This window comes from Anneissia japonica, unplaced genomic scaffold, assembly GCF_011630105.1.
Source record: "Anneissia japonica isolate Jap-2015-1 unplaced genomic scaffold, ASM1163010v1 scaffold287539_len122650_cov154, whole genome shotgun sequence".
Taxonomy (NCBI): Eukaryota; Metazoa; Echinodermata; class Crinoidea; order Comatulida; family Comatulidae; genus Anneissia; species Anneissia japonica.
Genome location: NW_022722456.1, coordinates 34,411 through 48,422, shown reverse-complemented (window position 1 = coordinate 48,422; position 14,012 = coordinate 34,411). Strand labels below are relative to the sequence as shown.

At 34.8% G+C, this 14,012-nt stretch overlaps 2 protein-coding genes across 9 annotated transcripts in view; both read left to right on the top strand.

Annotated features, from left to right (window-relative positions):
• Positions 1 to 685: 685 nt before the first annotated feature.
• LOC117111890 (cytochrome P450 2J6-like) lies at positions 686 to 4,541 on the top strand. The gene is made up of 4 exons (XM_033254916.1): positions 686 to 1,081; positions 1,632 to 2,251; positions 2,604 to 2,928; positions 4,193 to 4,541. Exons 1-4 carry the CDS (start codon positions 736 to 738, stop codon positions 4,372 to 4,374), a joined length of 1,473 nt encoding a protein of 490 aa, XP_033110807.1. The 5' UTR covers positions 686 to 735; the 3' UTR covers positions 4,375 to 4,541.
• A 2,968-nt stretch (positions 4,542 to 7,509) lies between these two features.
• Positions 7,510 to 14,012, top strand: part of LOC117111888 (arylsulfatase A-like) — an 8,380-nt gene continuing 1,877 nt past the window's right edge. The window contains exons 1-5 of one of the 8 annotated variants that reach the window (XM_033254908.1): positions 7,652 to 7,714; positions 9,005 to 9,073; positions 10,655 to 10,913; positions 11,987 to 12,622; positions 13,431 to 13,683. In XM_033254908.1, the coding sequence (XP_033110799.1) occupies positions 10,666 to 10,913; positions 11,987 to 12,622; positions 13,431 to 13,683 (1,137 nt within the window). In that variant the 5' untranslated portion in view covers positions 7,652 to 7,714; positions 9,005 to 9,073; positions 10,655 to 10,665. Of the gene's footprint in view, positions 7,715 to 8,887; positions 9,089 to 10,654; positions 10,914 to 11,986; positions 12,623 to 13,430; positions 13,684 to 14,012 lie in introns of those variants that run through there. The other 7 variants (XM_033254910.1, XM_033254906.1, XM_033254904.1 and 4 more) reach the window with 7 other exon arrangements.

Below are 14,012 nucleotides of genomic sequence, written 5' to 3'. Positions count from 1 at the left end.
TGATTCTGATCCGCTATAGACTTAAAGAAGCTTATGCTATACAAAACAAGCCATGCTTAAATAGTGGCTTAAAAACATCCAAGAGTTTAATTTGTTTCTCTAGTTAGGTTTATTGATTATTTATTTTATTTCCTGGACTTTAAACCTGTTTCACACACTGATAACTTACTCTAATCATAGAGAAAATAGAAGCTCTATTCTACATTTGTTAGTCAATTGTCTCGGGTTTATTCCCAAAATACTTTCTCCCCATGAAACCACTTTACTCTAACTGGCCTTAAAAAATAATAGCATACTATTTATGATTTCTGGTAACTTGTACTAATCCCTAATGATGACATAATTAATGTCGAAATATTGAATCCCGACTTGGAGTAGGCCTATACCATCTTATCTAAGATTAATCATTGGACCTTTTGGTTTGTACTGTATATAATTTTGTCTCTTTGTATTATATGTATTATTCCTGATGATGCCTAAATAAAAGCGAAACGCTGAATTAAATGGACTTGTCAATTTTTGGAGTGACATATTCATAATATTTGTACTTAAACTCAGTGCACACCTTATTGGTTAAATATCTATCAAATGAAGCATTTTGTAGTCGGACAAGGCTTAGTCATGCCCGGAAGTTCTCCAGATTAATAGATAATCTCAACATAATAGCATAGATTTCACAGAACAGCGTAGTCACACCTCTTATTACAGTTACGTCGACACACAGTTATAAACAAGATGGGCTTCTACGAAATGATACTGTCTTTATTAAATATTCAAACAATAGCATTGGTCTTCATTTTACTCTTATTATTATTACGGCTTCTGAGGTCTAATAAGTTACCACCTGGTCCCCGTGGCTGGCCGATCGTCGGTTCTATTCCGCACATTGAGAAGGAGGCTTATATAACGTTCAACCATTGGGCTAAAGAATATGGCGACATATTTACAGTGAAGTTAGGCTGGACTACAGCTGTAATTTTGAATAGCTTCGACGCTATAAAATGTACCCTGAAAGACCAAAGTGATAAGTTTGCAGACAGACCTTTTACACCCATCGTAGAATTAGGCTTCACGATATCAGGTAAGTACAGTCTGTCGGCTTAAGCTGCATTCACACCGAAGCCGAATTCGGTTCGTATGGCTAACGAAACGAAAAAAGAATATCGAATCAGTGGTAAAGAATAGAGGCGCGTACTAAGACGCGCATCTCTTCTACGAACCGAATTCGGATTCGGTGTGAACCTACCTTTATTCTGAAGTAGACTAGCCATAACGGTACGCTTGACCTGCATTTTACAGTATTTATTTAATTTATTTTTTTAAATTTATTTATTTATTTATTTTTAAATATTTTTGTTTGTGCTTTGTTGCTGTATGACAGTAAATTAGTCATTTCAATAGTCATTTGGCCCACATCGGAGTTTCTATTACAATTTTCCTAAAATGTGACAAACCGAGCAATTAATTATTTTCAAATCTAATAATAATAAAAGGGTTGATAATATATAAGTAACGTAGCATAACTTTTAGTTTTGATATAGTTCTACTGTAATAGACTATCATTATTTTCACCTTCAATTTTTCTAAACATTTTTTTCTTAATTTAAGTAAAATCTGATGTCAATTTGCAGGAAGTATTGTATTTGACAATGGTCATGTTTGGAGTGAAAGACGACGTTGGGCCTCTGGAACTCTACGCAACTTCGGTCTTGGGAAGAAAAGCTTGGAAAGCCGGATAAACATTGAAGCGGATTATTTATGTCAGGAAATCGACAAGACCTTAAATCCATTCAACCCATTTCACTGTGTAAATAACGCAGTTTCAAATATCATTTGCTCAATCAGCTTTGGAGATAGATTTGAGTACAATGATCAGACATTTAAAGAACTTTTAGCGGGAACGCGTTATTTGTTTAGACATACCACTTTCGTGGCCCCAGTAAACGCCATTCCTGCGTTATTCTACACCCCAATATACAAACACTATCGTAATATTGCAGCATCAGTCAAAGCATTCATTGAAGATAGCATACAACAACATCGAGAAACTTTCGACTCTGATGATATTCGTGACGTCATTGACGCATACATTGCAGAATCTGAGAAGGAACATACCGATCCAAACATCTTTGCGAAAGACACATTATGGCGCATCGTCTTAGATCTGTTCGCTGCTGGATCAGAGAGTACCAGTACGACTATATTGTGGATGATTTTATATTTGGTAAATTACCCAGAAGTTCAGAAAAAGGTAAAAATTTAAGCTATTATTGAAATTTACTTCATTCCGTGTAGATCACCCATAATGTCTCTTGTAAATACTTGCTATCTCTAATTATACAAATTCATCTTACTTCCATATTCCATATTCTAAATGAAAAGTTTACTAAATCAAAGATCTAAATTTTTCGCTAAGGAGTGGGTACACATTTGGACTTTTATGGCACTCTCCTTTTAACATTTTACACATGTGCACTGTCCTAAATTGAGTCTGCGATAGACAATACAAAAGCAAATGCTTTGGTAAGTAAACGGTAATAATATATAATCTTTACATGTTAGCTGTTAATTGTGTGTTTAACCTCTTACGGTATTTCATAAAGTTGCAGCAAGAGATGGACGAAGTTCTAGGTCAAGAAAAGAAACCAACTTGGGGCGATCGTCAATCGATGCCTTACCTAGAAGCTACATTACTGGAAGTACAGCGGATTTGCAACATTGCCCCGATGATCGGACGATCTACCTGCGAAGAGATTCATATAAACGGCTACAAGATCCCAGCTGGTACTACAGTATTAGCAAACCTATGGAGCGTCCACCTTGACCATAGACACTGGGAAAGGCCTTTAGATTTTGAGCCGGAGCGGTTTTTATTAGACGACAAAAAGACCATAAAGAAACAAATGATGTTTATGCCTTTTGGCATAGGTACGTATTAAAGTTTTTTATAGGCCACTCCTGAAAAAGTTTTTAAATAGGATCACTGGTACTAGTACTGGTACTTGTAGCCGTCTGATTTCAGACATTTGGCAGCCATTGACATATGTGGTGTTAAAAGACTACATATTGTGATGAGGGACCTGTGTACAAACAATTACCAAACACAAAAAGTATGGAAAACTGAATGCTATTTACACAATATTCTATTTAATGCTTATGGGTGAAACTTTCTTTGATAAATTGGCTTCTTTTAAGTTAATTTTCATCTATGACGCTTTGAAGAATAGATTTGCTTTTCTTTCCTCTTGTTCCGCTGGTTATATAGTGAAATGTGAGAATTTTATATGGATCATCATTTGGTCTTCTTATAACATGACTGATCCATTTTGATTGTTGGTCTTGATAGAAGGACCTAAGTGGTATGATGTTTGTTATTTGATATAAATTTTCGTTTGAAATCCTATACGGTATACACGCTGAAATTAATATCGACATAAAATAGGAAGTAATTGACTATGGGATAAAATGCTGTACTATTCATATAAACGTAAAACGTGTAAAGCATTTTGTTTATGCCTATAATATTTTAAAACAAATTAAATAACTTAATAGTCTTGGTGTCACAGGTAATCCCCTGTATATGCGGCTCATCAGCCCTAATCCATAGTAAATTTTCGCTATTGAATTTTGCCCCAGATCTTCAAATCAAATTGTATTTTCTAGGTCCGCGCAAGGCGCTGACCCGAGAACCTCACTGGTGTTCTTGTTCTTCTTACTAAAGACATTAAAAACGTCCAGCGTTGCTAGTATTGAACTGACGTGCAAGAAATTTTGTACACATAAACTACAACAAACGTTCATCGCCTTTTTTAAATGTTGGAAACCAAGGTTTTCCCTACACCTAAAACAACACAACAGGGGTTTCAGCAAGGATTGTACATTTCCGCCATTACCACTAATAACGCACGTCCTAGGTGGTGTGATGTGTTCTATAGAACCAAGGTCGTATTCGAACCGCGTCTTGATAATTTTTTTTTTCAATTTTAAGACATTTTTTTTTTCAGTTTTAAGACATTTTAATTTTGTACAAATCAACATTGTAAATACTATTTTTTGTAAAAGTAAAAATTCTAATTATTAAAAATTCTATCTTATTAGCTCTTCCAAAAAAAAAAAAAAAAAAAAAAAAAAAAATCATGATTTGAATTTTTATTAATTTTTGCATTGATTTGTTGCATGAATGTTCTTTCAGGTCGAAGAGCATGTATTGGCGAACTTTTGGGTAGAATGGAACTCTTCCTGTTTACCGCTAACCTCATTCAGCGGTTCACTTTCAAAATACCTGATGGCAAACCAACTCCGTCGATAAATGAGTGTGTACCTGGTTTATCCCGGTCTCCTAAGCCATACGAAATATGCGCCGTTAGACGATGACGGATCTCAGGTTTCATGCGTGAATGTGGTGTTATTAGTGGTGTTTTTAATTTAAACCAGATTTTGATTTTTGTTTTTATCACATATACGTTCAGAATATATAAGGAAAATAAAATAATAGGCCTAATATTTGTATTTATGAGTTTTAAAATGACGCAAAACTGTACGTGGGGTAGCAGTTTCTTCTTGAAATACTGGCACATAGTTATATGGTTTATGGTTTTATATTTACATAGCGCCTTCCACGATCGAAACCGTATCAAGGCGCTTGAAAAATATATGTGAATAATGTATGGAAATAAATTTGACCGGAAATAACCTAAACTAACCAAACAGAAAAACCGACAAAACAGATAAAAAATAGAATCACACATCATCACACCGTTTCATTGACCGACCAAGGCCGGTCAGCTATTGATTTCACAGGTGTCATAATGATGAGTGTAACTAAATATCTAAAATCCTACATTGACATTGGCGACCGCGACCCAAAAAGGGCCCCCAGTCTCAGAAAGCCAAAGGGCCTTCGTTACGCCACTGCCTCTACTAGGTGTCGGGGGTCCAGACAGCCGCATGTGAGCGCACAGACGTTATGCCACTTGACTTGACTTTATTCAGTATACCTTAACATCAACAATAAAATCAAATAACAAGGAGTTTCAAAAAAGTTAATACAGACTTTAAAATAAGAAAAAAGATTAACAATTAAAATTCAATAAAATCCGATGTTGAAAACTAGGTATACTAGGATAGCCCATGAAAGTTGTATGAAACGACTTATTTCCAATGGGGTCCTTGAGAAAAAAAAAATAAAATAAATAAATAAATGAATGAACTGTCTCTTATACACATCTCATGTAGTTTTCTAAAATGTAAAATCCTGCCTGAAATCACGCCACCGTATAAAATGTCAAATACCCACCTATATTTGGGGGGTATTATGAGTGCAATGGAAAAATATCTTTGTTGGTTGAAAGCTGGATGCCATCTACAAACTATGAACATATACAGTATATCATTCTGATTGCACTCATAAAAATTTATTATTTGTAATAATATTTTACATTGAAGTTTTATAACCCTTGTGTATCTTAAAGCTCTGTCGACATTATCACATTTTCTCTGACAAAACCATATTTTTATGCCCATAATATTGTCATGATGTGCCTGTATATGGTCATGATGTGATGTCATCAAGACCATATTTAGGCATTTAAAAAAATAAGAGTTGATAGTCTAGACAGAGCTTTATAGACACGAATGTAAGTAGCTTATAGCCTGGTTCTCCCGAGAGCCCTAGTATCCGGATTGGGAGCTAACCGTTAGCGCTAACCGTCAGCAACTGCGTGAGAACGCCCCGATCGGTTAGCGCTAACCGTTACGGTAGCGGTATACGGATACCGCTAACGGTTAGCAAGCTCTATCGGTTAGCAAGTTGAGCGAGATTCTATCATCAACCAATCACACGTACGCGTTTACAATTTCCAGTTTCTTATTGGCCAGTGATTCGATCATCATATTCTTGGTATCCGGATCGGGATCTTGGTCGTATGGACGCACGTCAGCTAACTGCTGACCGTTAACAACAGTGATCTAAGACGTAGGTATACATGCTACATTGGTTAAAAACACTTTAGCTTAACACCGCGCCGCTTGTCCCATTCCTCGTTGACTGATCGAGTAGGGAGAGGGGGAGTCTAGTGCTCTCCGCTTTAACATTACATTTTTTAATTTTCAGTGCATACCAATGTAAAAATATTGAAATAAAAAAATATATAATGCAGATACAAAATGTTTCAATGACCTCCGGTCCTGCCGTTTTGCCACGACTGCCAGTGCTCTCCACATATCAATTCTGATAATTTGGTGCCACACCACGTTTGAATGATTCTGAATCCGCCCCTGCATCTGACACTTGCCTAATAAACACCTATCATCTTCTCAGTTCTACTTTTGTTAACAGACAGGTCCACAGTCCTACTCTTAAATACATAACCGATTTCATTAAATTATGTTTTATATTTATTCGAATAGACTCCCCTCCCCCTCCCCAGAACTTCCTTTGGAATAAACGCCTCCCACGTATAAACGTTCGTGACGTTTTCCTCGAATACACGCCCCTAAATTACCATACACAAAACTAATGGAAGCATATCATTCTCAACACATTCTATTAATGTTTTACTCCAGTACAATTACATTGTTCAAACTTGGTTTTGATCAATAAGTTGTAATGAACATATAAGAACACATTTTGACGATAATTATATGTTGTAATTCCACATTTAGGGGCGTTTGTTTGAGTATGTAATGTACGTATCCATTTTATACCCTCGAATAAACGCCTCCCAAGAATAAACTCCCAAAATCAAAAATCCATTTCAAAAATAAATTCCCCAAAGCGTTTATTCCAGGGAACAGTTAGATTAAACTGTTGCCTGGTTTATTCGAATAAATACGTACTTAATGACAGTTTACAAGCAAGTATTTAGATGACCTTAAATGAAGAAAATCTATTAAAAAGCGTATTGTACCATTAATTGTACTGTATACCCGCCATTCTTGGGAAGAGTCAGAATTATATTAATAGCCATATAAAGAGTAAGTATACTGACGAAGTATTGGAGATGCTGGTAACAAAAACTAGATGGAATCCTACTCTAAAGGAAGATGCATTCCGTTTAACACAATAGTGGAATTTTTCTATACATACATTTTTATTAACCGTATTTATTCGAATAAACGCCCCTGAGCGTTCATTGTTATGAAGCAAAGATCGTATAATAAAAAGATAGCTTCTCCGCTAGCCTGGGTTCCAGGCCCAATTTTTGGTTACTCACTCTTTGTTGCACTTAGTGCGCGCCATAACTAATTTTTTTTTTCTTTTTTTTTTTTTCGGATTATTCCTTCTCTAAATTAACTTTCTCGTTGGTAGCGCTGTCCAGAATGAGGAAAATAATTAAAAAAAATAAGAGGCTTGTGGCAAGTCTACTTCGCGATTTCTGCGTGCAAATTCTGTAATAATGCAGTATAGGCGCCCTCTTGCAACAATTACTTTGACATCTATGATCTCCGTGAAAATGGAACGACCACTGATCTCTACTATAATTTAGTACTAATAGCTATTACTGTATAATACAGATCAGTGGGAACGACCACTATAGTAACAACCAGAGGTAATGGAACTAGAGTGTATTGCGTTATTGGAGAGTAATGTGTGACCGGAAATTGTCTGCAGTCAGTTGGTCATTGTTAGCATGCGCCAGATGTTAGTACAGCAAGATGAATATATTTATGCGTTTATTCGAGGGAGGCGTTTATTTGTTTGGGTGTAAAGTGGGTACGTATAATCATACTCGTATAAACGCCCCTTAATTTCTCTGCATATATGGAATTACAACACATAATCACCGCCAAAATGTGTTATTGCGTTATCATAAAGGCTCATTGAAAGCTTAGAAAATAATTCTACTGGAGTTGAACATTATAAATAAATTAATAAAATGTGTTGAGAATGATGTTGCTTCCAATAGATTTGTTTAGTCATTTAGCTGGGGGCGTTTATTCGAGTAAAATATATCAGAGGGTGGCGTTTATTCTAAATGAAGGTCCAGAAGGGAGTTTATTCGAGAGAGGAGGAGTTTATTCAAAGCTGAGCGTTTAGTCGAGTAAATACGGTACAGTTAAGGAATTGAAAACTTTATACATAGGCCTACATACAGGCTGTGCATTTATATAGCGCCACTACATCAAGATTCTAACATTATTATATTTTTGACTTTTCATTAACAACTAGAAAAAAAAAAAAACAATAATTAAAAGACGCAAAATTAAATCGTTCTGCAAAAATTAGCTGGTAATTAATATATTTCGTATTTAAAAGTCTGTAATAATACTATTAAATAATAATATTAATAATATTATTATTATTATTTAATATTATTATTACTATATTATTATTATTATTAAACCTATTATTATTATTATTAGACCTATTATTATTATTATTATTAATGTTCGTATTGATCTTATATTATTTCAACAAATTGTTATGATCTGGATGTTAATGTATTTTTCCTGGTTTATGTATTTTGCTCGTTTTTATGAATAGTGAATGTTATTGTTGTCTTTTTGTACTGAGCCATGTGGGAGAACAATATATATGCTACTGAACAGGTTTTTCTAGTATAAAGAATAAAGAAAAAAATATATAAATCATAATAAATATTATAAAAATAATAATTATAATAATAATAGCAATAGCCTAGTAATAGTAATATAGTAATAGTGATAGTAATAGTACTAATAGGCCTAATAGTTTTAATTAGTAATAGTAATAATAAATTTATGGTCATGATTACTTCAGATCATGACCACATATAGGCATATAATGACTAAATATGGGCATACAACAATATTACCGAGAGAGCAAAGACTAAGTTTTATTCCGGTATGTCATATTTAAATTCTTATCAGTTTAACTACTAGTATATTTGTTCACAGATCCATAGGATGTCCCCTAAACTAAAGCTCCTCCTCATTTTAGAAAATGTCCGGGTAGGCCAACTAAAAAGAAGGATAATTATTAGTATCGTCTGTTTAAATAATGTCATCGTGATCTTGGTTGCAGCTTTCGAAATTCAATGCGCCATTTTCGATACTGTGTTGTCAATTTCAAAGCGGAACCGGATGTAGGCAGGCAAGTATGTTATAAGTAAGAAAAGTAGGAGTACTGGATATATAACAAATCGATATACCGTCTAAAGCTTGTCTCGTAATACATAAAAATTCTAAAGGCATTTTAATTTATTTTTACTTTATTTATTTTTACTTATAATTTATGTTTACATTATTTACCTTAACGAATCAAGTTTCTCTCCTTTTCGTTTTAATTTTATATTTTATTATGGTAATTTATTATACAGTAATTTCTTTTTAAATTGTATTAAGTTAATTTTACGTTTCTTTGTTAAAGGGACAGTTGGTCCTTCATGGGTTATAGAGATTATTTTCTCTTTTTCCGTAACCATGTTTTTCATAAATTATGGTTGAATAAATAAAATGTATTAGTCACTTGCTAATTCTGAAAGTGATTTTGAAGTAGAATATTGAAATATAAATTATTTAATAACATTAGAATTTTGTAATACTAGAATTCTAGCTAAGACAAACTCCATTATGAAAGATACATGTCACCCACTACTATATGTCTACAACTGGCTGCCGTCTGGGAAAAGATTAAGATGCTGCAACTCTAGAACAAGTCGGTTCCTTAACCCATTCGTTCCATATTCTATTAGATTGTTTAATGATTGGTTGGCTTAACGCATTATTTTTATGTAATGTATTGTACTGTATATATAGTACTATGTACTTTTTGCCGAAATTTGTTTACATCTAACACTATATATTTATATGCTGTATATTTTATGCTGATGTTTTTATTAATTCTTGCGATGTAATTATCTAAATGTAATTTCCTTTTGGACAATAAAGTCATCTTGATCTTGATTTTATCCAGCTCATATTTTTAAAACTCTTCTTTAGCTTAAAATGTGTGACATACTAAAAAATAATTACTGATGTAATACTATATATAGGCCAGCCGTCTCGAAAAACGATGCTATACGCCATGAACGATGGCGTGCCTGGTAGATTTGGAGATCCTGGGTTGCCCATGCGTCAGAATCCCCCTCTATTTCCATCACTGGTGGGGTCCAAAGGAGTGCAAGGGTGCACTACGTTTGGCACCAGCTAGGACGCAGGAGAGGCTGAATGAATGGACCAGTACATCGGGTTAACCCCCTACTCTTCTCGAAAGATGCACTGGGTTCTTTAAAGTGCACACGAGCCAAATTTGTACACTGGGCCTACGGTTTAAAGTCCTTATCCGAGAAAACTTGTTCCACCTCCGGAACCATAGGCGAGCGTGCCGTTCGAACCAGCGCCGAATGTTATGGCTATAGGTAGCGGTGCCTCCCTTAACCGCTCGGATCGGCCATTCAACTCGCAATACTAATATTACTACTACTAACTATTACTACTACTGTACATATTATGACAATATGACGTACTATTATACCGTTATAATGATAATGTTGAGTGTTACACTTGATAGTGTCCAGGGTCATCAGCATGATGATATAAGTTAAATGAGAACTATATTTTCTTTTATTCTAGGTCATAGGCCTAAATGCTTTTGTAATAGTTTAAAAACCTATAGAAGTCTCTGATTTCATTTTTACACTCACGACACATTTGAATATTTATCACAATTTAGCATCCACGACGATGGCGCCACAGAAAAGGGATTTTATCTTAATTGTTTTCATCTACGCTGTATTACTACTTCCGAGTCAAGTTGAATGCGCCAGAGAAAAACCAAACATCGTAATCTTCTTAGCCGATGACATGGGATATGGGGATTTACAATCCTTTGGAAATCCGCTCTCACATACCCCAAACATCGATAGGATATTACAAGGTGGTCTGAAACTCACACAAGCCTATAGTGCGTCATCAATCTGCAGCCCAGCGAGGTAGGTTTAAAACTGTTTAGAATCCTATCAAAAAGCTTACGCATAATTATTCATAATATTGTCATTGTAATTAGGACGCCCTCAAGAGGCAGTTTATATTATTTTCGAAATCAACTCTACAGAAAATCTTTGTTAACATGTTTGCAGTCCGACAAGAAGGTATACGAATTTAAGTTCCTTGAGATTCATTGAGGTTTGAAATAAAAAAATATAAAAAAAAACATAGGTGAGTTCACAATCACAGCAAAAATTTATTACTAAAGGGTAACAAAAGAAAAAAACAAACAAACAAAACAAAAACAAAACCCACAAGAAACACAATACAGAACTCTGGCAAAAGTGAAGCGGATATACATTATATCTTTTACGCAGATCCTCCAGCCGTACGCGGCACACTTTTATTTCCAATAGAGTGGCAATTTACGTCAGTTTATGGTTTATCTGACCAGATCCAAACGTACGCAGCGCCTCATTTTGGGGCGACGCGTACGACTGGATATAAACATTCACGTTCTAAAGTTTACCCACAATGTAATTCGGTCATACAGTTTTTTTCTGTGCAGAGTTCTATCTTACTCGATGAACCTTTTAACAGTTTATTACAAAAATCAAATGTCCTAAAATAGTAACCATTGGTTTATTATATTACATAACGCTTTCTCGATCGATCTTAGAATGAAATTTTAAAATGTTTAAAAATAAATTGGAAATTTAGTAAATCTTTACACATGACATTATTATAATATTAGAATGTATAGACCTAATTATTAATAAACAATAAAAAAAACTAAAAAAAAACAAGTTAATTGACATAAAATGGGAGTAATAATACATTAAGCAATTGGTAATGCAAAATAAGAAATTTACAACTGCCGTCAATTTTTCACGTCAAGCCATTACTAGTAAAACTAATTTTTTGTTTTAACTGTTAAAACCACAGCATTTTGTTTAACTGCCTACTATTTCTCAATGCAAAACGGGTATATTGATGCCTGAGTGTCATCTGATCATGCTGTAGAATAATATTTTTTTTTAACCATAATAATATTTAATACATTTTAATGTGTCTACAGAGCTAGTCTCCTCACAGGGCGTTACCCTCCTCGCACCGGTGTATGGGATGAAGTAACCTCGGTATTTCTTCAGAAAAGCATTGGCGGGCTACCCCATAGTGAAATAACTATTCCAGAAATGCTGGCACCTCAAGGATACAAATCTGCTCTTGTTGGAAAATGGCATCTTGGTGTCGGACGCCAAAAGGAATTTCTTCCCTTAGAACATGGATTTGACCGGTTTTTAGGATTTCCATATTCGCATCAAAATTGCCCATGCGAAACATGTTTCTACCCTGATGGCGATTGCGATTCGGAATATTGTAAGACTGATAATGCACCGTGTCCATTGGTGTTAAATAATACCATCATAGAACAACCAGCAGACATGATAACACTTGCTGATCGGCAAGCAAAGGCCGCTAGAAGCTGGATTATTGATTACTCCTTATCGGACACCCCATTCTTTCTTCTGTACTCGTTTATGCATCCTCACTATCCACAATTTGCGGGTAAGCGGTTTAGGAATTCAACCATCGGTGGGGCATACACAGACTCTTTAGCTGAAATGGATTGGCAAGTGGGGGAGGTGATGGATCAACTCGAAAAAAGTGGCATTATTGAAAATACATTTGTGCTGTTTACTTCAGATAACGGGTAAGAATAACTTCCTCCAAATTTTAAATTATGGGCACATAGGAAAACTTATTAGATTATCACTCTTAATTGATAGGGAGGGCGGTTTTCTTTTTAATTTGAACAATAGATTATTTCGCTTCTGTTTTTATCGATGAGGGAGGGACTGTTTACATTTGGCAAGTAATAGTAAATATTGTATAAAATGTGGTTTAATTTTATAGGGGTTTTTTTTAAGAAAATGTATTTAAAGTCACACAATTGCATTATTATTTTTATGCTGTTCCTGGTCATCAAAGCGCGTCCTCACAATAGGCTCAGCATAATTTTCGCATTGTGAGAGGGTGAGAGGGCAAAAAGAACAAGACTATTCAGTCCTGCTAGCAGGGCTTGGCTGAAACTATTTCCCGGCTTTTAACCAATCAGATGGCTGGAATCTATGTAGACGTTACATAAAATATATTATTTCAATACAATTTAAAAAAACAAACATAAAATATATAACATAGTCTTGTCATTTTAGAGTTCGTGCACCCATGTCTACAATAAACATTTATTTTAAAAGTAAATAGTAAGCCTAGTAGTAAACTTTCAATTGTTAACTCTATTCATAAAACTCATCAATTCTTCATGTCAATGCCAAACATTTACTGCTTTAGTAAATTTTTAAAAAGAACTAACTAATAAATCAGTTTCTCTGAAATTTATCTTTTCATTATTTTATAATTAATATCTGCAATATACATAATGCTCATGACTGTGTAGTTTCTTTGTATATAAGTTCCGAATAGTAAATTATTCTCTTAATTTTGCAATTTTTAATATGAAGGCCAGACGTGAAACTTGAGGGCGGGTTTTCAGGGATCTTCAGATGTGGAAAAACTTCGACCTTTGAAGGTGGATTTCGTGTTCCTACGATTGCTTATTGGCCAGGGCACATCCCAACGGGTGTCTCAACGCAACTTGTTAGTCATCTTGACATCTGGCCGACACTTAGACGTTTAAGTGGTTCCTCTCCAGATGAATTTGACGTCACCCTCGATGGATTTGACATTTCGGAAGTACTTTTTAGCAACGGAAACGTAGGTATTTTGATTGCAAGTGATGATGTATCGTCATTGGTGATAGTGGGGTACGAGAGTTAAGCTTAACATATTTAATTATATACACCAACGTTACATATTTTAAGTATGACATGACACCAATTTTTCCCAACGTCTATTAGAGAATTGTAATATTAATAATACGGTAACTCATTAAACTAGTGGAGAATTTCCGGCGTTTCAATCAAACCAAAGAGTATAAATAGAACAAGAGAGCAAAGTCCCGTTCGTAAAAACGTCACGCCTGTGTAGGACGCCCACTAACGGTTGTATATTCTTTTTATTACCCAGTGCAGCGCTGCGCAGCG

Excerpts from the sequence above, each read along its gene's own strand:
- LOC117111890 (XM_033254916.1), top strand. The coding sequence starts at position 736 with ATGGGCTTCTACGAAATGATACTGTCTTTATTAAATATTCAAACAATA. Across the intron at positions 1,082-1,631 it reads ATTAGGCTTCACGATATCAG|GAAGTATTGTATTTGACAAT; the intron begins GTAAGTACAGTC and ends GTCAATTTGCAG. Across the intron at positions 2,929-4,192 it reads GTTTATGCCTTTTGGCATAG|GTCGAAGAGCATGTATTGGC; the intron begins GTACGTATTAAA and ends ATGTTCTTTCAG.